Source organism: Myotis yumanensis, unplaced genomic scaffold, assembly GCF_028538775.1.
Source record: "Myotis yumanensis isolate MYYU_CA2020_CCGP unplaced genomic scaffold, mMyoYum1.0.hap1 SCAF_9, whole genome shotgun sequence".
Lineage (NCBI taxonomy): Eukaryota > Metazoa > Chordata > Mammalia > Chiroptera > Vespertilionidae > Myotis > Myotis yumanensis.
In genome coordinates this window covers 1952348-1980275 of record NW_027223760.1, presented here as the reverse complement: position 1 = coordinate 1980275, position 27928 = coordinate 1952348, and the positions used below count along the sequence as shown (strand labels likewise).

Sequence of the window (27928 nt, the reverse complement as noted above, 5' to 3'; positions counted from 1 at the left end):
AGGCACATGATAGATTTGTCCCACATAAACGTGGCCCTGATTGTGGAGTGATTTCTAGCAGGGAGGCCGACCTTACACTGCACACACAGCTGTGGACTTGCTTCAAGGAAGCTGCCGGCACAGGACCTGCCAGCGAGGTCTCCGTCCAGTCTGCTAACTCTTGTCCAGAGCGCCGGGCTGCCCAGCGTTGGTTCCGGGAGAGCTGAACTTGCAGGACATGGCAGGCTGGAGTTCGGTGTTGATGGCTTCAAATTCTGTGGCCACTTCCGAGAACTCCAGTTTTTGTTTTCTTTTGTTTTCAAAGTGCTTACAATGCATGTAGACACTGTTCTTCGTAATTTTACCGTCTGATCGATCGCTCACCGTGACTTAGGTTCAGGGAGGAACATTAGCAGCACAAATTCTAAGTACTTTCCACAGCAAAGAATATTTGATAATGGTTGCACTTATCTTCAGTGCAGGCTAGACCAGAGGTGTCTTCTCAGAAAGCCCTCTACTGGTTCTTGTAAAAACAGGCGAAAATGTGGGTGATTGTGATTGACAGCTGCCTATCCCAGAAAGCAGGGTGTGAGGGCAGGTGGGGCAGGGGCATGGTGCGGCAGATTCTGCTTCCTATGCACCAGTTGCATATTCCGAGTTCCTGAGGGGACTCCCCACCCGTTTTTAAGTTCTCAAATAGGGCGAGGACCAGGTGGTCGCCACTGCGCTTCCCTGGGGGCAGAGAAGCCGGGGTGCTGCTCTGGCCGGGGCCCTCACTGGAGCTCCCTGTCTGGTGGGGTGCACAGTGGGCCTGCCGGGCGGAGGGACAGCTTGAAGCTTGAATAGACTTGGTTGGTTTTTTTCTCTTTAAATGCAGCCCAAAGCGGCAGATGTCACTGACTCTGTGGCATGCAGCGTTCTTCGGGAAGCTGGCTCTCATTGCTTTGAATGATCTTTTTTTTATAAAGCCTTAGAGTGGTGCTGTGTTGCCCTTCAGTAGACCCGAGGGCAAGGCGACATAGACCCCAGCAGGCCAATCTCCACGGCGTGGTGTGAGGGAGGCTGTCTCACAGGGACCGTGAGACCCAGAGCAAAGTGTGTGTGTCACCCATGAGTGAGGGTGCATGGGCTCCTTAAGGTGGGGCCGTGCCCCCACAGACCAACCTTAGGAGAATTGATTCTGGGTGAGCGTGGAAAAGTGCCTTACTGCATTTCTGCTCACGCAGGAGTTCACTAGCAGTTACTCTAACGTGGACCTGACTGAGCGAATGGCACTGGGGCACACTTAGACTTTTTAGCTGTGTTTTATACCTAAGACGTCACGTCAGAGTTACCCATAGAAGTAATAGAAATAGAAGCATGTTGCCACGTACTGTCTGGTTAGCCCAGCGGGGACCAGATTGGGAGCCCGGAGGCCTGTGCAGAGATGCTCCTCGAGACTCGGCCTCCTCGTGGGAGCTGACCCAGGTTGTGGGGGCTTGTACCATCGTGTTTGTACAGTTGAGGTTTTATTTTACTTTTTCAAAGTAAGTGAGCAGAAGTGGAGGGGAGTATCCAGACCCTGTGGACCTTGTGTAGTGTTGATTCTCCGATGGCATGGTGTGCTGAGTGAGCCTAGGAAACGAGGGTGCTGCTGAGGGCGCTCCCCGGAGAGGTCAGCTCAGGAAAGCGCAGGCACGCCTAGGGTCTGGGAGCACCGCCCACTGGGCACCTGGCACCCTGCTCCAGAGAGCCCCTGACTGAGTCAGTGCCCATGCCCAGCAGCTGCCTGATGCGGGCTCGCTGCCCACTCCCACACAGCTGCAGGTGAGCTCACGTAGAAACCGTAGCGCAGTGCATTGAAGTGACAAGGTAGCCGGAAGCTCTAGTTACAGACCACTCCCTACCCTGTTGTCAGCGGGAAGGCTCACAGTTGGTGGACTGTCACCGAGGACTTCCTGCCACAACAAGATAAGTTGAACAGACTTTTGCCGCTTTCTGAAATAGTAGGAGTGTGCGGTGGCGTGGAGGCCACAGCCCTGCATGTGGTCTCTGGAGCGTGGGTGTGTAGCGTCCTTCTTTCCAATCAGTGATGGCGAGCCCACCTGCCCGGCACCACAGCTGCTGCAGACAGACTCACGGCTGCTTCAGGGCATGCAATGACGTGGGTGCCTGGATGTGTCTGTGTTGTCTGCACACCTGGGCATGCTTTTTCTCCATGCCCTGTCCTCTAGGGGGGCGTGGGCCTTTTCCAGAGCCCAGGTGGGCATGCTCCACACGGGGCCCCTGGGTGGGGACTGCAGTGCAGCCGGGCCCCGGGACAAAGCTGAGCTTCCTTGGAGGAAACGGCAGGAAAGGAAAGCAGCAGCATTAGGGAGTGATTTCTTCCCATCGGTGGTGCACTTCTCGCAGGGCACCGAGCTGAGCCCTCTTGGAAGATCTGTTGCAACCATTATCTCTGTTCTTTCTTTATCATGCATTTAAATGAGACGCAGATGCATCCAACACACTGTAAATATGGACCTTTTAAACTGAAGTGTTATTGGAGATGTTTCAATTCAGCAACACCTTAGCTCTTTGCTAGTTCTTTTGTGTTGTCTCATCAAAGTTTAATGGATGCAGTTCCATAATTGTTGACGTGTTCATGTGTATATCCGATTTTTATAAAGATGGGAGTAAGTCAATACATTGATCCTGACCTGTGTATTATTTGTTCACAGATTCAAGAAGCTTAAAGCCAGTAAATATCAGTATATCTCATAAGGTAGATACAGTAGGTGATGATGTGGAGCCATTACTTTCCTTTCGCATTACCTTGTTTTGGTTTTGTGCTGTAACAAGTTCACCTAACTACCTATCTGAGCATAAGCTTGCATTACTGTTGGTCTGGCCACATTTGTTAAATCCTTATACTGATATTCTTCTAAAGGAAAAATCTTGTCTTTTCTTCCCAAAAGAAATGTTGAGGGCCCCGTGTCCGGACAGGCAGCATCCTAAGTGGGTGCCTGTGGCCGCAGCCCCAGGGAGGTGGGGTGGGAGGGGGAGGAGCAGGCTTCATCATATGCACTTTAATTTGGGTCGCCCTCATCATGATGGTAAAGGTGCTGAGAAACAATTGTTCATGCTTGGTTCTGTAGCATCTCTGAACTGTGACAGTGTAGATCCCGCACCCTGGGGTCTTTTTTTCATACAGCATTTTGCTTAATTCTACCAACAGAGGACTTTGTTGCTGGGAGGAGCCGGGGAGGTGTGGGGTGAAGGGGCAGGAGGAAGGGGAGCTGTGGGAGAGGACGGTTTTGTAGAAGGAAGCTGCTGTAATGAGACGTCACCATGGCCTGTCTCCTGACACATGCACTCGGGAGCAGGCGGTGCAGTCTAGGAGCATGCGGGCGGTGGGCGCATGGTGTGGTAGGTGTCTGCTGGCAGCTCCCGCGGGCGGTGGGAGGGTGGGTGGAGAGCCATCTTGAACTAGGTGATCCTTCTGCTTTGCCCACGGGACGGCAGGTGGCTCTTGTGGGTAGATGGGTAAGACCTGCTCATCGAGCTGATTTTGAGCAGTTAATCAAGTCTTCTGTTTTGGCTTTCATTGTTTTGTTTTGTTGTGTTGTGTTTATTTTGTGTTTTATTTCTGTTCAATCGAAGGTAAGCTTGAGGGCTCGTAGACCATTGGACTGACGGGACCCTGTTGAGGACAGTTAGGTTTGGAGTGAGGTCTGTGTGGGTGGAGCCCTGAGAGGCAGCACTCGGCTGTCCAAAACGCCCCATGCGGCCAGCCGTCCTTGCAGATGGCTGGGATGGCGGTGGGCTCCTGCGCTGTCAGGGCGCTCCCTCCCTGCTTGTAGGCCCTCCCCCCCCCCTCCCCGCCCCCCCGCCCCCCTGCTGCCGTGTCCTGTGAGACCTGCTCTTACTCCCCTCTGGTCAGGTAGAGGCCCTCCCCCTTGTGTGATTGTTGATTTGGAGAAAATACTTACGGTGTTGTTGGTGGTTCACACATTTCTGTGATGTGTTCTAAAGGGGGATCCACTAACAGGGAGGGCTGGGGGGAGGAGATGTGACAGGAGACCCACCCCCCACCCCCCACCCCAGGAAGGAGGCCACAGAGTCAGATCAATTAGGAGTTTAGATTTTTTTAATTTATTTAATGAACATTTCAGTTGATCTTTTCAACTATTTTTAAAATTTGTGAATGAAGTGTCATTTGGACACTCTTACATAAGAACTCTCCAAAGGCGTGTGGCCTTGACTTACTATTAAATCCTAAGGATTTTTGTGTAAGGTTCTTTTGCAACCTACTAGTATTTAATTTTTATCACTTAAAGTGCCATGGTTTTGTGCACTAGAAACAAAGCAAAACCCGCTGATTCATATTGGATCCCAGGTGTACCTTCCGCTGATGGATGGTTGGGAAGGGTTGTTGGTTTTACGCAGTGACCTCCTTTTCCAGAGAATATTTATAACCTTAACTCTCTTCTGGGCTGTGTTTTGGTAGGAAGTCCTTTAAGTCGGGTGGGCAGCTAGAGCAGCGCTTTTAGTGAGGCGCTGTTACTTCTAACACTGAGATGTGAAAGGCCCCCATGTTGGGTGTTTTGCCTTGCTTTATTTTACTAATTTTAAAAGGTATGCAGAAAAGTACAGGCCCTTTATGAAGAAACGTTATGTGGTTTTTAAATTGTAGTGGGTTCTGCAGAGTGGACAGGTGTATTATTTGCACATACTCGGTGTTTAGTTGTTGAATACCCTCTGGGCAGCTGCCTCGCCTGTTTCAGCAGGGCTCCCTCCCGCTGCTTCCAGTCCGAGGCGAGCACCTTGGGCGCTGCTGCTTCAGGACTGTCCGCATCGCTTTGTGTCCTGCAGGAGGCCGGACACACCCCGCAGGGCTTCTGTGTGCGTGCGCACTCACACTGCCGTCTGAGGAGCAGATGGTCCTTCGGCTTTATAATTCAGCTTTGCTTTTCACAGGCAAGGGATCCAGAACTGTCTTTCCTCTGTGAGGGTTTTAACTAAGACTTTAATTCCACTGTTTAATTTTCAGGATCAACAACAACCAAGCCCCCAACCGCTGTTTTCTCATTTCTGAACTGGCTCTCTCCTTGCTCCTGCTGCTCGGGTGGCTGGGCCAGGTCGGGCCTCCTGAGCCTTCCTGCTCGGGACTCTCCCCGCGCACCCCTCTGCTCCCACCGCACTGCTCTCCGGATGAGCCCTCCCTCCGCCTCCCGCCCTCCTTTGCGAGGGGGACTGCTCCTCCGCGCAGTTAGCACTGTTGACACCGGGATGACCGCGCAGCTTTGCTTTGACAGGTTCGCTCCTGACTTGTTCCCCCAGGTCTCTGGCTGGAGAGAATAACATTGGGTTCTGTTACTTTGCAGTGTGACCAGGAGGCGTGCGTCCTGCGCAGCCGTTGGCGTGTCATTAACCCTCTGTTTTGCCCTCTACTTTGCAGGACCGCTTTTGCATGAGTTCAGTGTTAGTAGTAGCCGTGCCTATTGTTCTGCTGGGCGGTGCCGGCTCAGGCTGCCCGGGACCTTCCCAACCTAGTGTGCCGCGGCGGCGGGTGTGGGCAGCTCCGCTGTCCCGTGTGAAGCTGTGGGCGCCGTGCGTGCTCGGAGCCGGCCGACTGCTTCCTTCCTCTGGGTTCACCTACTTCGTGTGTCCGTCCTACCGAGTGCACTGCACTCGCTTTACCCCACTTCCCACGCGCCCGTCCCTGGGACAGCCTCTCAGGATAGATGTGGAGAGCGGGAGTGACAGGGTTGGAAATGTGCTGCTGTGTATCATTGTGTGCCTCCGTGCTGGACTGTGTTCTGACTGTATTGTAATGTGAAAGATGTGTCAATAAAGTATCTGAAGTTTCTGCTGGTGTCTGCAGCCTGTATTTTATCTGGCCACTCAGACTGGTCCCAGCCCGCCTCTTCCCCTGTGGACAGAGCATGGCCACGTCCCCGGAGGACGCGGGTGGTCTTTCCCTGGGTGTCCCCTCGGTGCCGCCGTGGCCTTGAAACAGGTGCCTGAGGGAAAGGTGGCCTGGTCTCAGCCCTGGCAGGGCCTGCCTGCGTCTGCGGACCCACCACAGCATCACAGTACGGTTTCTGTTGGAAATGAGATGTATTCTTTTTTTATATTTTTTAAAGCATTACACACAGTCTTCAAAGGAAATGTGCACACTCACTGATCATAGCACTCACTGGAGGAGCCCGGTGCCCGTGCCCACCCAGGGTCTGCCGCACCCGTGTGCCGCCTGCTCGGTGGATCTGCATCGTTTGCCATGTTGCACAAATTGGGCATAATTCATAACCTGTTTGGTAAGTACAGTGTTTTAAAAACAAAGCTCTCCAGGAAACATTGTTAAAGGAAGCATTCAAGCCCGGTCGGTGTGCCAGCGTGGCTCAGTGGTTGAGCATCGAACCAGGAGGTCACGGTTGCATTCCCGGTCAGGGCACATGCCTGGGTTGTGGGTTTGATCCCCAACCGGGGTGCGTGTAGGGGGCAGCTTATCAATGATTCTCTCTCACTGATGTTTCTATCTCCCTTCCTCTCTGAAATTAATACAAATGTATTTTAAAAAAAGGGAAACATTTAAGAAACCAGGTTACTTCTGTCTCTCACATGCACACACGTGGACGCCTGCACCGCGCTCACACGCACCAGGGTCTTCCCCACGTGGACAGACAGCATGGCGACGGCTGTCCCCAGGCTGGTCCGCGTTGGTGTCAGCACGGGACTTGGGTGGGCACTCTCACTGCGTCCACCTTTCTTGTCTGGAAAAGGGGGCTTATCCTGTGAAGAGGACACAGCAAGGTGTTGGAGCACGTGACCTCCTCCCCCCAACCCCCCCGGAGCGCATCTCCCTCTGTCCCTGGAGCTGATGGGCCCGGGGCTCCTTGCCTGAGACCCCATGCCCTTCCTGGGAGGGAACCCCGTCTACCCCAGGAGTGAGGGTGGTGAGCCACTACTTGTGGGACAGCAGGCTGCAGGGTCGAGGCCTAGGTCCCTCCACTGTGGCTCACCTGCGGCATGGATTCTAATTCTGGGGGCTCTGGCAAAGATGGAACCGCCGGGCCAGCACCCTCCAAACACCCCACCCGCTTCCCAGACAAAGATGTCATCGGAAGGTCTCCCCACCCTCCCTCCTGGACGTGGAGCGTGAGGGCCGGGCTTCTGGTTCTCCGGACGGAAGAAGGTGAGGGGAGGCCAAGGGCAGGAGACAAACTGAACAGGGATGGAGTTACAACCTAAGGATCTGAAACACCTGGCAGCTCCCTCCGCATTAGTCCATGTTCCCCGCATAAGGCACTTGGTCTAAAACCTGGCCTTTGCTTCGAGTGGCAGCCCGCAACCCTCGAGGGTTGGGTAGAAGTGGGGGTCTGGGTTTGGGAGCAGGTGCACCTCTCCTCACCTGTGTCCCCGCATGGCGGGCACCTGGGGGTGTTGGGACACGCGGAGCCTCACGGCCCTGGGAGGCGGGAGCAGTTCCTGTGGGCCCTTCCACCATGTCTGTCCCTGGCTGCACCCGAATCACTGAAGGTGCCACCCATGGCCAGTCTGCCTGGTCCTCTGAGGCCTCAGTCACAGCGTGTTTCCGCGTGGTAAGATGGGCTCAGTCCCGGCTGGAGGGAAGCGGGCATGCTCAGCCAGTGCCACGGAAGGGGAGCCCAAGGAGGTGCTGGGCGGCGGGCCGTGCCTGGACACGGTGACTCCGCTCTGTCCGTCCGTCCCCCCCCCCTTGTGCCTGGTGACTGTGCTGAGAGGCAGCGAGCCGTCTGTGGTCTCAGTTGGATCCAATCAAGAAGATCTGCCCTCAGCCTGGCTGTGCCCCTCAGGGATCCTCAGCCCCACGCTGGCCAGACCGGCATTGGCACAGACGAGCTGGGCGCCAGGGCAGCATTGACCAGCCTGTGGCCATAGACTTGGAGGAGGGACTCAGATCTGAGATGGGAAGGCAGCTTTGGGTGCTGACCAAGTTCTGAACCTGTGTCCTACCCTGAGCTGGTGATGAGGGCAGGACCCAGGGCTGAGACCAGGCGGGTGGAGCATAGATCAGGTGACAGACCTCCCCCCTTCCCCGCATGGAGGTGGGCGGGTGGGCAGGAGCGAGGTTCCAGGCTGCAGTGCCCCCTCCTGCTGACCGAACCTGCCTGCCCCCAGCAAAGTCCCTGCACCTGGCGTCTGTCCTCCACGCGCCTGGCCTTGCACAGCCCACAGCCGCAGTGCCGCCCTGGGGGGTCTGCTGGCTCTGCCTCCTGCCCCAGCTCTGGGAGCCATGGGAGGTGGGGAGGGTCCTTTCTCCTCATACTGCTTCCTGAGAACCCAGATCCTTGGAAGAACCGGAGGCGACACTGCCCCGAGCCTCCCACCCGTGGTCACCTGCCAGGGTCGCCTCCACCCCCGTCGCTGACCTTCCTGTGAGGGCCACGCCCTCCCTGGTGGCTGATCTGGTCACTGCTCGCTCCTGTTCCTCCCGTCATGCTTAGGAAATGTCCTTTCCACACGTCTTGGATCAGGCGACATCTAAACTGTGGAGATCCACGTGTCCCCTCACTCCCGAAGCCCCCACGACCACCTGCACCGTCGGCCACGACTCGGGACACAGGCATGAAGTGTTGCTGGTCTATGAAGTCCTGTGAAGGCACAGCAACAGTTTACAGTGAGCCCCACATTTTGAAAACCCCCCTTTTTGTTGAAAACATAAAGCGACGTTAAGTGAGGGGTCCCCGGAAGCTGCTGCCACGGGCGCTTGCTCCTCACCTGCCGTCTCCGGGGGCTGTTCTGCCTCACCTGTTGGGGGTTCTCTACTCTGGGGGAGGCTCCTGAGCGCCGTGCCTTGGCGGGATTATCTGGGTCAGGTCCCTGCTCATCCTCAAGGCAGTGAGCCCAGCAGCGTTCCCTGGGAGGTGGGGTGCTGCCGGGCCCTCACTTTCCCATGAAGACCGAGGGCCCCTCCTCTCTGTGCTGGTTCCTGAGATGGGGCCCCAGGCCCTGATGTGGGTCTTCCTGACGGTGGTTTTGGAGCTGCCCAGCAGGTGGCGCCCAACGACAGGGACACGCCTCCCCTGGGCTAGGCCTGTGGGCCCAGCACAGCAGCAGTGGCACCCTGGCAGTGCCTGTGCTGTCACTCAGTCACTTCACTCGCTCCTCCACCAGCTCACTCTTCACAGAGAGACCCCCATGTGGCATTCCCGCAGCGACAGCCAGGACAGACCCAGCCAGTCCCAGCACTGCCCCAGGGAGCCCTGCCATTCTCCAGGCACCTGGTCAGACAAGCTAGGAATGTCAGAGCTGGGCCGACCTCGGTCTGGGGACCGACCCCTCCTATCACACGTGGGGGCCTGGGCCTGAGGAGCGGGTGTGGCCCAGTCAGAACGCTGCTGCCTTCGTACAGATCTGAGACCAGAGCCTGGCTCCTCAGCTCAGCCCAGGAGTCGCCCCAACAATGAGAATATTTGGGGGATGCCTTGAGTCTGGAAAAGCGAGTCTTATCAGTTGGTGGACACCCTGCCATCCATTTCACTGTTTCACCCCGACCTGCCAGGCCCCTCTCTGAAGGCTCCCCCGGGGGGTGGAGACGCTCTTTCGAACAGCCCACAGCAGGTTCTAGAAGTGGCATCACAGCAGGGCCCGCACGCCTGCAGGTCATCAGCGTCTCGCTGGCTGCCCAGACTTACTGTGACTGAGGCCATTAGGACACGCTTGGAGGGGGACACAGAACAACACAAAACACTTCTTAAAACTTTTCAGGTTAAGATGTTTTATTTTTGCTGACACGCCATCAAGGCAGTGACTAGAGTCACTGGGAAGATGTCAGTGTGTAACCTGCCCAATTTTTTCTAAGAATGCATATGCATATGTATACACACATGTATGTGAACACGCACACACATGTACACACACAAACACGCACACAGCACACAAACATACCTGCATACACATGTGTGTGCACACTTGCACACAAATGGGAGCCCACTGCATGTAATGTTTTGGAAACAGCTTTCGCCTGTGTAATAGTATGTTGTGAGTAGTTTCTCACGACGCTGACTATTTTGTGTCGTCTTACATAGCAGAGTGGTGTCTGTTGGACAACACACAGTAGGTAATTGTTTAGCTAATTCCTTAGCGGTGGATGCGGAGGTCACTGCCCAGGTTTACGCCATTGTAGAAACCACTGGAAAGCACCAGTCGGTGGCCAGGTCTTTGGTGTCCACTCTAAGAAAGTGGGATTGCCAAGGCGATGAATCAGTGAAACCCCAAGGCCAGGATAACTTACGTCCAATTGTGAGTAAAGGTCAAATTCATTTCCACTCCGTGTGACCCCACTTCCCAGTCGAGGCCAACTCTGAACATGGCTGTGTTCATTCTGAGAACTTGGCTGGTGCTCTCAGCTGCCTTCAGGGACCCGGGGGCGTGGCCGTGTGAGGTCTGGTCGCCCCCTGCCCTCCGCCCGGGTGAGTTAACAAGCACCATGGACCGCAGGGAAAGACTCGCCCCTGGCTCCTGCCCTGGGCCGGGAGAGCTTGGAAAATGCTTTCCCTTCTTCCAGTTTAACTTGCGCAGCGAGAACCTCAGGCCCGATTCAGAATCGCTGTCACTCACAGATGACGAGGGCGGGAAGGCGAGGAAGAGGGACCCGAGGAGGAGGGCGCCCCTCTACTTGTCTCAGGTGCAGCAACATGGCTTTTCCACTTGGTATGAAGAAGCTGGCGGGAAGAGTGGGAATCCCTTAGGGTTTTCCTTGGTGCCCAAAACAGGCCTGGAGGTGGTTAACGGAGACCTATGGACCCAAACAAGACACTCACCACTAACAGTCCAGTGCTTTCTCCAGGCCCCTCCGCCGCTCCCACCGGGATGTGTACCTCTCTCGCTCGATCCCTTGCCCGGGTGTCACCATCACTGCCTCCCCTCCAGTGCCCCAGGGCCCCCTGCCTTGCCCCAGTCCTTCATATCCTCAGAGAAGATGTGGCATTGGAGGTGCTGTGTGTGGTCTACCCTGGGGCACAGCAGTTACAGCCCAGCTGGCTCTTTTGTGGCAGCTGCCGCTCTCGTCACCAGGTCTGGGTGTCCTTGATGGTGTGGTCTGGACCCCACTCCAAGTCAGCGTATGGCCGGCCTCACGACACCGTGCATTCAGGAGAGCCGCCACACGGTCACATGCCTGCATCCACCGGTCTGGCCCGCAGACACGGACACACACTGAGCCAGATGTCCTGGTGAATGCGGGGGCGGGGGGGGGGGAGGGGGGGATGTGTCACAGGCCAGCCAGGGAAGCTCCCAGCCCTGAGAGCTGCGGCCTTTGAGAGAGCAGGCACCCTGCTGAGTGTGCCAGTGGGTGCCAGGCCGCGGTCAGGGTCCACTGCGCAGCCCCCGATTTGCCCGGCAGCAGAGGTTGCTCCCTCCGCCTGGCGCTCAGGCAGACGACAGCCTTTTAAACTCGTGTCTCTGACCTGAAAAAGCTCATTTCTGACCAAAGCCCTAGATTTCAGGGCGGACACGGAGCCGCCTATAAACAGCTCAGGTGCGGCCACCTGGCTGCTCAGGACCTGGCAGCGTTGGGTCCAGGAGGGGTGCGTGGCTTGTTTACAGAAATTGCAGAACCTGGGAGAGGTGAATAGGCCGGCTGCTCAGGGTCACAGGGCCCCATGGGCCGCCCTCTGCTGGGCCTGAGCTCTGGGACCCTCCGCGTTCCAGCCGCTCATGAGCTCAACCTCCTCGTTCCCCAGCGGTTCTCAACCTGTGGGTCGCGACCCCTTTGAGGGTCGAATGACCCTTTCACAGGGGTCGCCTAAGACCATCGAAAACACATATATAATTACATATTGTTTTTGTGATTAATCACTATGCTTTAATTATGTTCAATTTGTAACAATGAAAATACATCCTGCATATCAGATATTTACATGACGATTCATAACAGTAGCAACATTACAGTTATGAAGTAGCAACGAAAATAATTTTGTGGTTGGGGGTCACCACAACATGAGGAACTGAATTAAAGGGTCGTGGCATCAGGAAGGTTGAGAACCACTGCCCTAAAGGCTCCGTTTTCCCAGCGCAGCAGCTTTTAGTTTTCCTTTCTGACCCCTGGCATCTGAGAATTCAGTGACCCCTCTCCGCAGGGAGCCAGGCCAGGTGCCGGGGCGGGGACACAGGAGGGCGGCACTGCCGCACTCACTGTACCCGTCAGGTCTCCACATGCCACCTGTGGGACGACCCTTCCTTGGAGGCACTTCTGATGTTTATTTGGATCAGCCCCCAGCTGATGGCAGGGCCTTCCCGGTGCATTGGCCCAAGTCCCCACCCAGGGTGTGCCTGCGCTGCCCCATCACGACCACCAGAGGGCGCTTGGACTCCACCCAGGGGCACACTTCTCTGCAGGCTGGTGATGCTGACCAGCTGGAGTTTTGGTGCAGAGGAGAGGAGGGATGGGCAGAGGCAGGGGCCCACCCCTCCATTCCTGGCCGCCTCGCATGCCTGGCACTTACACTGCCAGGGGCAGGGGCAGGGACAGGAGGCTGCCTGGGCTGGGCCCCAGGAGAATCCTGGGGACTTGGACCTGCCTGTCTCGGGGGTAGGGGCGGGGTGGTGGTGGCCATATAGTCCCTGGTGGTGCCTGCAGCCTCCTGCCATGTGCACCTCGGGAGGGGCTGGCAGGCAGAGAAGGAGCCTGCGTTCTCAGTGGACCCCAGAGCTGGGCGGGCTGGACATCCACAGAGTGGAAGCTGCGTGCCAGGAGGCCCTGCAGCATGCAGGAGAGAAGCAGCTCTATGCAAGCCCTTTGGGGCATGGGCCTTTGGGGGTCGGGAGCAGGGAGCCAGGCCAAGGCTCCCTCAGCCCCCAGAGCCCCAGGCTGGCGTGGGAGAAAGGACTGTGCCTTCCACAAATGTCACCAAGTGAATGAGAACAGCCAAGCACCACAGCCACACATGAACCTGGGAATCATGGCAGGGCCACCTGGCTGCGGGCCCCGGTGCTGATGCTCACACAACGAGGCTTTTTCTGAAACACCAATAGGTCCCCCACCCCACCCCACCCCCCACTCTCACCCTCACCCCACCTCCACCCCACCCACCCCCACCCCCACCCCCACCCTCACCCCACCCCAATCACCCCCATCCTCACCCCACCCCCACCCCACCCACTCCCACCCTCACCCCACCCCCACCCCACCCACTCCCACCCCACCCACTCCCACCCTCACCCCACCCACCCCACCCTCACCCCACTCCCACTTCTCACTGGGCTCCTGCTTCCCTGGGTGTGTTGGGTGGCCCAGCGCTGAGGGAGGAGGCAGGCACAGTCTAGCTGAGGGTTTCAGCTGGAACTCGGAGGACATGGGCAGGACAGACCCAGGGAGAGGGCCCGTGGGTGCGGCTGCAGGTTCTAGAAGGAACCTGTGTCCTCCGCCCTCTGCCCTACGCCCTCTGGGAGGGAGCTGCCCAGGATGCGATTCCACCAGGAGCCAAGTTCTGCGCTTTCCCGGGCGGCCGGTGGCAGGCACCGTCCTGGACCCGTGACCCTCCTGTGCTGTGACAGTGTCCCTGGCTGCGGTCACCCTGGCCCACCCTCCACCCCAGATTGGTTTGGGCAAGAGATCTCCAGTGGGGGTGTCACAGTTCTTTCAGAGCCCAGACGGCCGATGTGCCAGGCTTGTGGGCGTGCTGTCGGGACGGGGGTCTGACACCTGCTCCGTCGGCTCTGGGAGCTGGAGGCCTGCGGACCCCGTGCCGCCACAGAGCTCAGACTTCACTCATCCTCGCACGGCACGAGCGGTCCTTCCCCTGCAGACACCCTCCCCCCCCCCCCCCCCCCCCCTTTAGAAATGTGAACACCAACCTGAGTGCTGGGCCTGGGAACTGGGCCGACTGCACCCGGCCTCCAGCCGGCATCCCGCCCCTCGAGGCGCCCCCGGCAGAGGGCCCTTGAGACGCGGGCTCGTGAGTGTTCTGTGACTTGTTCCTAAGAAGTCATGTGGAAGTCACTCACCCCCTGGAGCGGTTGTTCTTCCAGAAGGAGGGACTGACTGCTTTTCCGAGTCACCAGAGAACCTGGAACTCGGAGCAAGAGCCAGCCCCCAGCCCCACCCACAGCTGGCCCACAGGCCGGCACTCTGTTGTTTTCTTGCCAAATCTTGCAACCAACTGGCCTTCTTGGCAGGTCTGCCTGACATTTCCCATGTGGCTGCGATGACAGCAAAGGGCTACAACCAGGAAAAATAAGGTGCCTCTGCCCAGCCCCCGGCCTGACCGGACCCTCCCATGGAGGCCAGGGAGGTGAGGCCTTTCGCATTCAAGTGCAGCCCGTGGAGACCGCGGCGATCCACACGTGGCCATGAGGGACAGGGATTCTACCCCAGAACACAGCGCGGAAAGCCTCTGTCGCATCTTTAGTTATCCGAACAATAGAGCACAAGGGCAACAGCTGAAGTACATTCTGATGTGCGTGTTTGACGGGAGGAGAGAGGCGCAGAGTCCCAGGGCGATGGAGTGACACCACGTGTGCACTTTGAAGACTCGTGGCCCCGTGAGCCCTAACGATGGAGAAGCGGGGGCGTGAGCGACAAGCAGCAGGAGCGGCTGCCTCCCCTGGTGCCCTGGGTCTGCTTTCTCTAGGAGGCAGCTTCCATCAGTTGTCCATGAAAAAGAGTTCCTCATGTAAAGCTGGAGAAATGCTGAGAAGCTGGACGGGACTGGGTAAGGAAAGTGAGACACGGCTGCACGCCTGCCTGCAGGGGGCGCTGCGGGCACTCCCAGAGCTGGTGGCCAGGACTCTGCCTTCACCGCTGGTTACTCAGGTGGGTCACCACAGCCAGAGATGCTGGCGAGCCCACAGCTTCCGGTTTACCTTCCACCAACTTACCGACTTAAACAGCCAACAGACCAGAAACCACCCGATGCCACCAGGGCGGTAAACTCTGAACTGCTAACAGCCCACACGACCAGAAAAAACCTTTTCCAGAGAAATCAGGACCCTCCACCCCTTGCCTAGCAGCCCGGTCATGGGCAAGCTCCAGCGCCACCAAAGAAGAGCTGTGCCCTAGGGGTGCCAGTCCATGCCCAGCCGCCGCTCCAGGCGGACACGCTGGCCATAGAGACCCGAGCACCTGAGGCCTGAGGCTGTGTGGGGAGAGGCCAGGATGCGCACTCTGCAAGGGGCCTGCCCTGGATTTGGGGGAACTTGAGGACAGGCTGTGGGAGGTTCCACCAGGATCAACACCCTGCCCTCTCCTCGGGAACCCTCCTTAAAGGGCCCCCAGGACTTTGGGAAGCAGCCAGGGACCTCCCTGCAGGGCCAGGGAACACAGCATCCAGCCGGGCAGCTGAGCCCAGCAAACAGGTCTGCCCACAGCTCCAGGGAGCCTGGGCCACCTCTGGCCCACGGCTGGCAGAGTGCTGAACAGTACCCAGCACAGCACCCCAACCTAGGAGTGTAGATCGCACCATGACACAAACAGAGCTGAGGTTCCCCAGGCCGAACCCACGCGGGGTGCGGCGCATTCACAGTATATCATCTACACAGATTGTCGGGAAGCAGGAGGCCGCCGGGAGCAGAGGGCTGGCAGGGGCTCTCAGGGATGACATACTGACCAGGCTGTGCGCGGCACGCTTTATTTCTACAAAACTATTACAAAACGTTCAAAAATACAGTTTAGTAAATTTACAGCAGTTATTCTCAATTTATTAATGCAAAAAACATCCTGTTTATCTCTGTACAAACTACAGGCTCCACCCACATGGGCTCATTGCTATGTGCACTTTTAAAAAATATCATTTTCTAATAAATTCTTTGAAGTCAAAAATAACAGATCGTCCAGTTTGTCAAAAAAAAAAAAAAGGAAAGAAAGAAAAGTGTGTGTGTGAGTGTGTAACAGTCTTGACTTCCAAGAATGTGGCCAAAATGGTGTTGACAAAGCAAATATTCATCCATGAGGATACCAGAAGTGATGACTGTGACCTTGGAAATTAGTTAAATTAAAAATAATATATTTTCATATTTTACACTATTTCAAAAATGAAATGTAATTCAGTTAGGTATTGATCTCTCAAAAAATCTAATTTACAATTCTGTGTATAAAAATAGACTTTGTGGACCCCACGAAGCTGAGTTCACACGCGCTGAGAAGCAGAGCTGGGAGAGCAGGGTGGCTGGCGGGCGGAGGGACGTGTAGAAAAATAGACTCTGCGCAGGTCGCTTGGCCTCACACCTCTCCCCCGTGAGAACAGTTCACACGACAATAATAAATTACCCAAGAAACAAACTATTTAAGGCTCTTGAAGGTCCGGTTCATATTATTTAAAACATCTATTCATACCAAACAAATAAATAGCCAGGAGAGGTGAAAAAAATCAAAATAAAACAACCAAAAAATTCAAAAAATAGATATGAACTAAACACGACGCCAGAGCTTCCCGGGTCTTGGTTTCCTTATCGCCTATTTTGGGTTGTCCTACTTCATTATTAATATTATTTATTATGATAATGAACGCCTCATTCCGTGCGCTTCCCCGTGTCTTCTGCTGTATCGTGCTGTTGCCCCCGCCCCTCCCGCCCCGCCGCAGGCCTTCAGCTGGACTTGGCCGCCATGCCCAGCGGGTGCAGGGCCTCGCTGTCCAGCAGCCAGGTGCCTATTTGGTAGAGCAGCTGCGAGTACCAGTGGATGCCCGCGGCCCCCGGCTCGGGCTGGGGGACGCGGCCGCCGCCCCCGCCGTCGCCGTCGCCGTCGCCGCCGCGGAGCGTGCGCACGGGCGCCAGCGCGGCCAGCAGCGCGTGCGCCAGGCGGAAGGGCGCGAAGGCCCTGTGCGCCCAGTTGTGCTCCTCGATGACCGCGTAGCACGACGCCAGCACCCGGTTGATGAGGATCGTGCCCTGCGCCGTGAGCGGCGCGTAGGCGCCCGTGGCCTCCTCGCGCAGGGTCACGCTGTGCACGGCGGCGGGCAGGAGCCGGCGGTCCCCGCCGCGCTCCGCCACCACGTACACGCGCTGGCCCGGCCGCACGCGGCTGGCGAAGAGCGCCCGGCGCCCCGGCGCGCCCCCCGGCGGCCGACCTGCGCCCGAGTCGTTGTGCGGCGCGACAAAGAGCAGGTGCGCAGCGGTGAGCAGCAGGCGCTCGCGTGGCTCCCGCGTCTCGATCACGTAGAAAACTTTCTTGGCGCCGTCGTCGCGGTCCAGGAAAGTGAGGAAATCGCTGTAGAGCAGCTGGCCCCGGTCGTCGGCCGCCAGCACACGGTCCCCGGGACGCAGGTCCTTCACCAGCTTGGTGCCGCCCTGCTCGAGGTGCACAGTGGCGGAGCCCGGGAAGCAGCCGCCGGATTTAGCCGCCACCGAGTTCTCTGCGGGGAAGAGAGGAAAGCGGTCAGAGGGATGAGTCGCTAGACCCAGGCGCGTGTGGGGAGGGGCGCACGCGTAGTGTCCCGCGCGCTCAGACGAGGCTGCGCGCGGCTCGGAGAGATTTGGAAGGGCTGGTTCCGCGCAGACCTCTCTGCCCAAGCCCCACCGCCAAGGCGACAAACTTCAGATGCAGACACATTCCTTCAGGACTCTTTCAGGATTGGATTGGCGGCGGTAAAGGTCGGCTAGCTCACTGCTTCCTTCCTCCTTCCTCCCACCCGCCCCCTGCTCAGCACACACCCAGCTTCGCCGCGAATTCAGAAGGTGTTTGCTCTCCACTTGGATTCCTCAGGAAGCCTCCTTGAGCTCACCGGGCGCCGGGGCGCGGCGCCCCCTCCAGCGCTCCAGCACCCGGCTACGCCGCGGGGACCCCTCACCCGCCCGCCCCCAGCGCCCAGCCAGGGCCCTTGGTGTCAGGAGACGGGGCGGGGGTGAAAATAGCTGCAGTAGTTGTAGCAACTGGACAAACATTCCAGAGCACCGGCGGAGGTGTGACACCCGGGCGGCGCGGATTTTCCTAGTGAATCCAATAATGGCCCGCGTGGTCACTGCAGTGGCTGCGCTCACAGGGACACGCTCGGAAGAGGGACACTTCCCTTTCTCCTCTCCCAGCCGCCGGCCGCCCCTCCCTATTTGCTCAGGTGCAGCCCCTCGCCCCCCGCAGTTCACAGGCGGCTCTCCAGAGCCGGGCCTCACAAGCACTATTTGCACAGCCAGGCCTCTCTCCAAGCTCTCAAGATGTGTATTTGAATTTTAAATGGCGGGGCTGCGGCAGCGCTGGAAGCCGCCGGTTCTCAAGGCCCCTTGACGACGCGCTGTTTGGAGCCTCCGTCGCTCTCGGGGGCTCACTGTCCCGAGGACAATGATCGGAGCCGCGGCGCGCTGGGGGCCGGGAGGAGGGGCGCGGGGCCCAGTCTTCTTTACATTCCAATCTCTGGGATCATGCTTTTTGCAAATAGAGATCGCGAGAAAGAATCTTCCTGCTGGAATTACCGAGGGTTTTTAATCTTCTCATCGGTTTCTCCGGCATGAAGTGCGGGCCTGGCCGTGGGAGGCCGCCGCAGCCCCCGGAATGCGGCCCGGGGCGCGGGCAGCTCGAGTCGTCGAGTCGCACGACCCTGCTTGACACGCAGCGCGCCACGCCCGGCCGTGTGCGCGGAATGCCAATGAGCTGCTCTGTGCGCGGGTCTGCTCCCGCGGGGCCCTGGGGCCGGATTGCCGCTGCTCATTTTCGAGGCGATCTCTAGGGAACACCCCCGCAAAGAGCACCCCCGCCAGGGGGACCCCACGGACAGAGGTGGCCCCAAGAAGTGCAGCCACGAGGTCCCGGGAAAGGAGCGCGGTTGACTGCGGGGGTGGGGAGGGGGTCAGGGGAGCGACAGTAGGGAAGAACCCGGCAGAAAGTTCCCCGCGAAGTGGGGGCCCCGCGCCGCCTTTCCTTCCTCCTAAGGCGGGGACCCCCTCCCCAGCGTCCCTGACACTCTTTTTCTTTCTGGTGTGAATAGAAGCCACTACTTTCCTTACCTACTAAGTCTTTTTCTACTCACATCTGCTATTAAAATACAGCTTAGGAGAAACAGGCAAAACCGGGGCGAGCGGGGAGACACGGTTCCTGGGAATTCAGTGCGAACTGTTTTTGCTAAATGCGCCCGCTCAGGCTACACGGAGGTGGCGCAAACAGTCGCCAAGTTGGGACATTCGCGCGTGTGGGCGTAAAGCCTTCCCTCCGGAGCGATTCCTCGCCAGCGACTGCGTGGGGCGGTGCAGGCCCGGGGAAGGGAAGCGCTCCCGGCCGACCAGGCCGCTGGCCGCAGCTGCAGACTCCGCTTCCAGGCCCTGCCTGTGGCACGGCGAGCTGCTGCTAACGAGCCTGGCGGTGCTTCTGGGCTTGCCGCGTCCAGATGTTGGAAGTGGTGGCTGCTGAGTTTATTACTCCCACCAGGCCTCTCCCCAAGGGCTGTGCCAGTGAGTTAAGTTAGTTTAGAATCCGCAGGCGCTCGCGGGGAGCGGAGAGGACAGGGGCCTACACCCTGGACACAAGTTCCTGTTCTGGGGCGGGTGGTGGAGGGTGGGGGGCGGTTGATTCTTAAGCCCTAAATGAGAGGAAGGATGAAGCCAGAGCTGGCTAACAGCAGGGCTGCAGTCTCTCATCAGGAGAATGTCCCCCATCTCTCTCCCCTCTCTCCCCACCTCCAGTGGGCGCTCCAGAAGCGGGTGGGGTGTCTCAGGAGCCACATGCCCCCTGCATCAGTGTTCAAAGGACCTCCGGCCCTTGCAGCCTTAAATGGGGGCGGGCAATGCCTGGCTGGGGACGAGCCTCACAGAGTACCTGCCCACTGCAGAAACACGTGCCCTTCTCTGGCCCTCGAGCCCCCTCTCCATTTCTTTTGCTTTGCCTTGAATCAGGCCGCAGGGCACACAGGTGACATCTTGTGGGCGGATCTGGAGCTGGGGGATGGGGGTACAGGACGGAGGGAGGGGGTCACTCACCTGCTTTCACAGAGCAGTGGATGTGTGCTTTGGATTCGTAGTACACCCAGTCGAAGCCCGCCTCCACGGCCAGGCGCGCCAGCATGCCGTACTTGCTGCGGTCCCGGTCTGACGTGGTGATGTCCACGGCCCGGCCCTCGTAGTGCAGCGACTCTTCAGAGTGGTGGCCGTCCTCGTCCCAGCCCTCGGTCACCCGAAGCTTCACTCCTGGCCACTGGTTCATCACTGAGATGGCCAAAGCATTTAACTTGTCTTTACACCTCTGCAGAGAGAAGGGGGCAGCGTGGACATTAGCATCTGGCCCACACCCACTTCCCCAGGCGGCTCAGAAGACTCCCTTGCAGACTAGGAGGGGGCCAGAGGTGAGACCTGGAGGGGGCGCCGTCAGCCCAGAAGAGGGGGCGCCGGGCTGGGAAGGGGTGTCTGCAGGAGGAGCAGCTCCCCTTCAGAGATGAGCTGAGGGCCTGTCTCCAAACCCAGAATGAGCAGAGCTCCGACCCCAGCCTGGGGAGCAGATGAGACTGGGGGGGAAGAGTGAACTGTGTTTTCAGACAAAGGCTGCAGAACTCACCAGGGGTCCCCTTGTCCATGCCGTGCACCTTCCCCAAGGTGTCCCCCACCTCCCCAAGGTGTCCCCCACCCACGGCCACCCCTTGCTGTAGCCCATTTCTCTGCACCTGTGAGGGGCCCCACCCTTCTCCCTGGGGAGGGCACACTCCCTCACCTGGAGGCCAGAGGGAGGCCCAAGGTGCAATTTTGCAGAAATCAAGCAAAATACACTACTTCTTAAAGAGCCCAAAGCCTCACCTTATCTTTGGACCCTCCCTCCTGCCCTAGGCCTATCTGAGGTGAGAATTAAGCCAAAGGTAGAGAGGGAGGGGGACGCTGATAGCAGAGCTGAGGGTGGGCGAGAGCCAGCAGTGAAAGGCCCAGTGAGTTATAATTTTCAATGCGGCCGGGGCGGGCCGGACGACAAACAGTCTTTATCTGAAAGTCGCATTCCTCGGCCGGGACTCTTTTCCCGGCTTGGCTGAGGGCTGGTCGAGCCTCTTGTTTTCCTTAACCTGCTCCCTTCCCCCTCTTGTTTTCTTGGCTCCAGCGCAGAATGGTGTCCGGCAAGTTTGAAGAGCAAACTTCAGAGGTGGAGGGAGGAGGTGGGGAGGGAGAGAGGGTGTGGGGCGGGAAGGTGGGGGATGGGGAATCAGAAAGGCCTGAGGCCAGGGAGCCCTTCGCCTTGGGGACTCCCCCCCACCCCCCCTCCGCCGGGAAGCTGCCCGTGGGAATCAGGAAAAGAGCCGGCGGGAGGCACAACAGGGTGCGTGGAGCTGGCGTCTCCCACATCCCCGCATATTCCGGGTCCCAGAGAAGGAAGCAATAAAACGGCTGAATCAAGTGTGCGTTTGTGTGGCTGCGAACTCGCTGGGCGCGCATCCTGCTGCGGGCGGGGTGCGGGATGGAAAAGGACAAGGACACAGCCCTGACGGCGTCCCGAGAGGCCGACTCCCAGGGAGGCGCGCGACAGTTTCAAGTTGGTGTCTGCAGAGGGCAGGCTGGCCTCCTCCAGGCGCGCGGGCGCTCGGCTCCCCGCTGGACCCCAAGAACCGCGGGAAGGACTCCTCTCCTAAGCTGGGGGAGGGGCGCCCTTGCAGACCGGGATGTGATAGATTGCGCAACAGGAAAAGCCCTGTGTATTTGGCAGCAATAAAACGCAGTAATACGGTTGTTGAGTTAAACATACAACAGAGGGGGGAGGGCGGCCCTGGTGGCAGGTCAGCGCTTGCAGGTTTCTGGGCCTGACAGCCGTGTTCTTAAAAAAAAAAAAATTAGGAGGGCAGAGTGTGAGTGAGGTCATCTTGAGGATTGAACGCGTTTTACATGAAAATCAATCCGTAAACTAAGGTCAGTGAACAGCCGGGATGCGGGGCGGCGGCGCAGGCGCACACCGCCTACGCGCACACGCAGACACCCGGCGACCCGAGCCCCATCCCGCCCAGCTCCGCTCTGCTGGGGGCACGTGGAGCTCTCAGAAGTGCCCCCCGGGGCAGCTGGCTGCGGGAGGGGGAGGGCAGGACCGGGAGGGCACGGGACCACCCTCGCGCCCAGACCTGCGCCACTTGGACCAGAGGTGAAGGACGCCGGGAGGACGCAGGCCCAGGAAGGCCCGACTCGCTCCCCGTGCACCGCCCCCCCCCCCCCGCCCTTCCCCGCGCGGCCGCGGCCAAAGCCGGGAAGCCCAGGACGGTCATCAATTCACTGGGTCGTGTGCCGCGAATCAAGCCCGGCTCTTGTGCAGCCACCGTGAAGCCCAGCGGGGCCGCCGGGCTGCTTTGTGTCGCCGAGGCCCCGCGGTTCCCCACGCCTGAGCTGCCACCGCCTCCCCCGTCTGCGCAACCGCTGCGCGCCCGGCGCGGGAGAGGGACCGTCACCGCCAGCGGCCTGCGGGCTTCCCCGGCGTGGGGGAGGGGTGCTCCAACTTCAAAAGAGACCCCCTCCAGTCGGGGCACACACCTCCCCCACTCCGGAAAACAGACCCTTCCCTCAAACCAGGAAAACCCTCCCGAAGCCCACACCTGAGCGCGGTGCCCCAGGGCCGCCACGCACCCAGAAACCTAGTCTACCCGGCGTCTCAGGCCGATGCCCTCGCGGCCCTCAGCCCGGCCCCTCGCGGGCCCCTGTCCCCTCGGAGCCCCGGCCGGCACCCCGCCTGGCACCCGGGCCGCAGGGACACGGCGTCTGTCTGCGCTCCCCCCTCCGAGTTAATATTAACCAGGAGCTCATGCGTCCAGAACTGCTCTCAGAGTTCCACTGGGGACGATCTCGCCACGGTTGAGGGACTTGGGCGGCAGTCACATTAGAGAGACAGACGCAAGGAGGCTCGGAGGGACAGGGGAGGAAGGGCACGCACCTGAGCGCAGAATCCAGGTGGTGATCTAAGTGAGGGGCCAGCGGGCGCGCGGGTTCCCCGAGGAGGAGCCCTAACCTCCTCCGGCCGGGGAGGCGGGCTGTTTCACCCCTTCACCCCAGCCTTGCCCCTCACCACCCACGTCCTCCGCCTTTCGCCCTGCCCCGCCCCCCCACTCGTGGAGTCAGAGCAAAAGGTAGGGCGGGAAGAGATAAACCAAGGGCACCTTCCAGGCTGCTCCCCAGCCACCCACGATTTTGGGGGGACATTTGTGGTGTCCATGCTGCGATTCAGGCCTGCCTCCCCCCACCCAGCTGGATGGTGGCTGCCCCTCCCCGTCCTTTTGTGCGGGGACCGGGAAAAGCCACTGCCCAAGGAAAAAAGTATTTGTTTTCGTTTCTCCGTCTGAGGGAAGTTGACAGAAGGTCAGAAGTTCAAATGCTGCCAGCGCACGCGGCGGCGAGAGTGACGGGGCGCTGGGCTGTGGGTCCCCAGAGGGGCGCCCAGGCCCGGGAGGCGGCGGAGCCCCGGCACCTGCCTTCCCGCCCACGCGCGGGCGGTCCCGGCCGTCGGGGCCCGGCTTTGAGCGGAGACCCGGCGGCGCAGGGCGCGGAGGGGCCGCAGCCCGCCCGGTGCGCTGAAACCCGAGCCGCGGGATCGATCTGCCCGCAGTAAGTGGAGCCGAGTGCGTCTGCTGGGTGTGCGCCTGCTCCGGCCGCTCCCTCCTCCCGGCTCCGAGGGACCCCGAGGAGTCCCCCTCCCTCTCGCGGGAGCGGGGTGACCCGGGGTCGGGCCGGGCCGGGCCGGGCTGGAGAACTCCCCGCCGCCGACAGCGCCCGGAGGCCTGCGTGGAGTTCACCCGCGCTGGCGCTGCTCTGAGCACCGGCGCGTGCGGCCGCACTCACGGTCCAGATTCAGGGTGGTCGGAGCAGATGAGAGAGAGCAGGGGGGGCAGGACCCTCTCCTGGGCTCCCTCCTCCCAGGCTTCGCGGCCGCCCCGAGCGGACGGTCCGGGCGCCCGGCTGGGCCGGCTCGGGCCGGAGCGCGGGCCCCGGCGGCCCCGTCTCGCCGCCCCCACCCTCCCCGCACTCGCGCCCCTTCAGCGCCGCTCAGTCAGCTGCTCTGCGCTCCTAGCCCTAAAGGTAGGACTTGACTATTTTAATAGGGCAATAAAAAGGATGTTGACCTATATTTGCCAGGAAATCCATTTCTAGCTTCAGTTCTACGTGCTCGGAGTTTCAGACAGCCCACCCCGGGCGGGAGCTGGCAGCCGGCGTCTCCAGCGGCAGCGGCGAGGGAGAGAGGGCGCAGGTTTGCCCGGTTCCTCTCTCAGCCCCTGGAGAGTCCCCGGGCGAGCGGGTTGCAAACCGGCCTGATGCGGTGCCAATAAGTTCTAAGTCCCTCCCCTCAGGTACCCGGCAGGAGCGTGAACGCACATCCTTAAAGAAATATCGATACATTCACACCCTGCCGGCACCACTGTCACCGCGGAGGCGCAGGGGAGCTGGTGACACGCCAGGGACGAGCCAGGCCCCTCTGAGCCCTGCCTCTGCTCAGCCGGTCTTTAGCCACCGGAGGGGCAGCGGCTGGGGGTGTGGTGGAGGACAGCACGGAGGAGGGAGCAGGCTCTGAGACGATGCTGAGGCCACATTGGTGCAGGGAGCTGGAGACACCCCATGGTTATGGGGGATTTCTGCCCCTTCCCTCATTTCCACTCCAAACTTGGAAAGGGCAGACACCCCCAAAGGGAAGGACTCCCCAAGTCACCAGCCAGAGTTAAGGCAGGATGGGAAGGCCATCCCAGCCAGAGAAATCAAATCAGGGCCATCCGTGGACCACGTCTCCGGGCCGCCTCCCCCACCCCCACCCCGAAGTTTTCAGCTGGACTCTTCACCTGCATTCCCTCCAGGAAGAGGAAGGGATGGCAGGTGGACAGGTGGGTGGGGAAGGCCAGGGGGAAATCGCCTTTCTCTCTGCCCCAGAGCAAACACACGTCTGGACTGCCTGGTCTCACAGAACCCCCTTTAAGCCACACACTCCACGCCCCGCGCTGGGCTTCTACCTGAGTCATCAGGCGGTCCGCTCCCGTGTTCTCCTCGTCCTTAAATATTATGTCGGGGTTGTAATTGGGGGTGAGTTCCTTAAATCGCTCCGAGTTTCTCGAGATCTTCCCTTCGTATCTTCCACTGGCCCCCAGGGTCTTCTCGGCCACGTTGGGGATGAACTGCTTGTAGGCTAAAGGGGTCAGCTTTTTGGGGTGCCGCCTCTTCCCAAACCCCCTGCCGGGTCCGCACGCCAGCCCGGAGCACATCAGCAGCGAGGAGACCAGCAGCACCAGCAGACATCTCGCCAGCAGCAGCATCTCGTCCATGGAACCCAGTGACTTCCAAGCCGTCCCCGTGCAGGTCTGTGTGCGCGAGTGCGCGAGTGTGTGTGCCTGTGCGCCCTCCCTTCCTCGCTGGGCTCGCTGCTGGCTCCCTTGCTCGCTCTCTGCCTCGCTCTTTCTCTTTCTATAGCACCCTGCCCGCCACCAGTGCCGGGGACTCTCTGCCGATCCCCACCCAGACGGGGGCTGGAGCGGCAGGCTGCTGGTCGCTGATAACGGAGCACATCTGAGTTGGGGCGGGAGACAGCAATCAAAAGACAAAAAGAGTCTGATTTTAAATGGTAGCAAGCCTGGAGAGCTGTGTGAGAGGCTGTCTTCAGTACTATATTATAGCTGGCAGCGGCGCATCTGATTGGCCAAAGCAGCACAGCTTCGCTTCTGATGTTAACCCTAAAAAAGACTAGATTTTTTTTCTGTTGCTGCTGTTGCTTTATTTTCACCTGAAGGCTTTGAGTTAAAAGGAAAAGAACAACACCTTTGCTAAGACAAGGGTGGGTGTGAGGGATGCCGCCCGCGCTCAGAGTGACATCAGTTACCCCCTGCTTTGTGCGTGTCTCCTGTTCCCCCTTCACTTTCCCCAGAATGGTAGGTGCTTCAGTTAAAACCAACTTAAGTTTTTAAAGGACAGCCTAGACCCCCCTCCCAGCTTCAATCATCAAACAAGTATTCTCTCCAGTGTCTGAGGGGTAGAGCTGCCCAGAGCTGATTTAAATATTTTTCTGAGACTTTATTACGCAGTCCAGCTCTGACAGCATTTTAAAGACACAGGGTCTGCGTTTTCCTGAATCTTCCACATCCTTGGGTGGAGGGTCACCCTCACTAGCCACTACGGGAAGCATTGCTATTTGCAGGGCTTTCAGTGCCTGGGAGAAACTGGAAAATGCTGTTCCTTCTGCGTTTCTATTAACGCATTATTTTTAACCCTCTGAACATGGGCTGGAGGAGTGCGCAGGGGCTGGTACTGCCATCTGAGTTCATCCTGCGGCTTGGCCGAGTGCGAGTGCGTGTGGGCACTGCACCCCAGCCTGGAGGAGGGGGCCGCACCGTGCCTGGGAGGTGGGCAGAGGCCCATTGTGCCTGGGGGTAGCGGTGAGTGGGCAAGACCGTGCATACACCACCCCCACCATCTATCGATCCGAGCAAAGTGCAGGCCAGGGATGAGCTGGATGTGGGATTCAGGCTCCTTCCACGTCGTGCCGAGCTGGCTGTCTGTGGAGCCTGCGAGCTGGTGCTGGGGGCTGCGGCCTGAGGTGGGGCAGGGCCCAGGGGAGCAGTGTTCTGGCTGCCGAGGGCCTGGCACTCGGAGCCAGCAACACTGGTTATTTTTTACTATTTTCTTTCAGAAAATGAAGTCCTGTTTAAAGCAGAAAAATAAAATCAGAAACCCTGCCTTTTACAGGACTGCCCTTCTCGGCCCTCCCAGGCCACTCCTGCCAGAGCTGCTCTAGAGTAAGCTAGGGAGAGGGGCTGGGGCAGGCGCGCTGGCCCTGCGGTCAGACCCTGGACTTCCCTGGAGGCTGAGCCTCTCTGGGCCCAGCCCAACTGCGTGGAGCAGCGGGAGAGGCAGGTCTGAAGGCTGGGCACTCAACACAGTGGGTCCCTTCCAGCCGTCCGTGCGAGCCCCCTCTCAGATGACCTCTGGTGGGAGGTGAGAGGGGACCTGATAAGAACTGAGCAACATCAAGGCCTTCCCCAGGTTGACCCCAGCCCTCACCCCACCTTTGTGCCTTTTGTGTCCTGATTGGTGAAGAATGCCCACCCCCAGCCAGGTGGGCAAGCAGCCCCCCTTCGCCAGGGCCTGCCAGGTGGAGGGACTGACCCAGCGTCCTGGCTGCGTATCCCCAGTGGGAACAGACACGGGAAGGACACTCGGTCCTGGACGCTGGAGGGTCAGCCTGCTTGGGGTGTCATTGTGCAGCAGCTCACCTGGATGCAACACCACTGGGTGGGGCGGGGCTTGAGAAGCCCCTGGGGACTCCAGCCTTTCCCTCCCCCTCCCCCACCACCACTCTGGGTCTGGCCTCCTCCCAGTCCCTTCCCAATCCCCCTCTTCTTTGCTCTCACACCCTCCCTTACAAACCCAGGCACAGGCAAGGGGCGCAGACCCTGCAGCCCCAGATCAGGGACCCCATGTCACCACCGGAGCGCACAGGTCGGGGAGGTCTGCGCCCCAGGGCAAGGGGTCCTGCACCTGTAGAGGCCTCAGATGCGCCTCGGGGGCGGTCGCCTGCTCACGGAGCCAGAGCGGACCTGGGATGCCTCCCCTCACTGCTCATGGCCTGGGGACTGGCCGTCCTCAATGATGAAATAATGATGCCCCCTCAGACCCGCACTGACCCTGATTTCTGAGGATCTTCCCTGTCGGGGGTGCAGGGGGGGGGGGGGATGATCTGGACAGAACTCCATTGCAGTTTGTATTTATTGTCTTAGCAAAAGGGGCTCCAGCCAAGTCCCCCGAGAAGGGGAGCCCCTGCCCTTTTCTCCCCACCCACTTCCTGGACCCCAGACACCAGATGGCTCCCTCCTTTGTCTTCCCCCTTCAGACACTTTGGTCCCTCCCCACTCGGGTCAGAGGCTCTGAACCCCACCTCTGCCTGACCCCAGGTCCCCCCAGGATTTGTTTCTCATTTGCCTGGGCTCTTTCCAGGGTCAATCTGCATCCCTCCCCCGCACCCTGTGGAGGTGGCTGCTGACTTCTGCCCCCACCCCCAGGAGGCGCCTCTGGGCCCCGCTGCCCGGCCCCCACCGCTAGATGGCCTCCTGACTCTGCCTCTGGCCGACTGCGTCCGGAAATTCGAGCAGCCGGGTGGGGAGGTTCC

General features: G+C 59.3%; 2 protein-coding genes across 3 annotated transcripts in view; one reads left to right on the top strand and one right to left on the bottom strand.

The window, feature by feature from the left end:
- The window catches only part of RBM33 (RNA binding motif protein 33), a 114612-nt gene extending 108795 nt beyond the window's left edge, over window positions 1-5817 (top strand). For both annotated transcript variants that reach the window (XM_070423585.1, XM_070423584.1), the window contains exon 18: window positions 3-5817. In XM_070423585.1, coding sequence (XP_070279686.1) covers window positions 3-51 — 49 coding nt within the window. In that variant the 3' untranslated portion in view covers window positions 52-5817. The remainder of the gene's footprint in view (window positions 1-2) is intronic.
- A 9718-nt stretch (window positions 5818-15535) lies between these two features.
- SHH (sonic hedgehog signaling molecule) lies at window positions 15536-25376 on the bottom strand. Its single transcript, XM_070423583.1, has 3 exons — window positions 24786-25376; window positions 19822-20083; window positions 15536-17273 (listed from the first exon to the last, which is right to left on the bottom strand). The coding sequence occupies exons 1-3, from the start codon at window positions 25092-25094 to the stop codon at window positions 16507-16509; spliced, it is 1338 nt and encodes a 445-aa protein (XP_070279684.1). The 5' UTR covers window positions 25095-25376; the 3' UTR covers window positions 15536-16506.
- Window positions 25377-27928: the final 2552 nt, after the last annotated feature.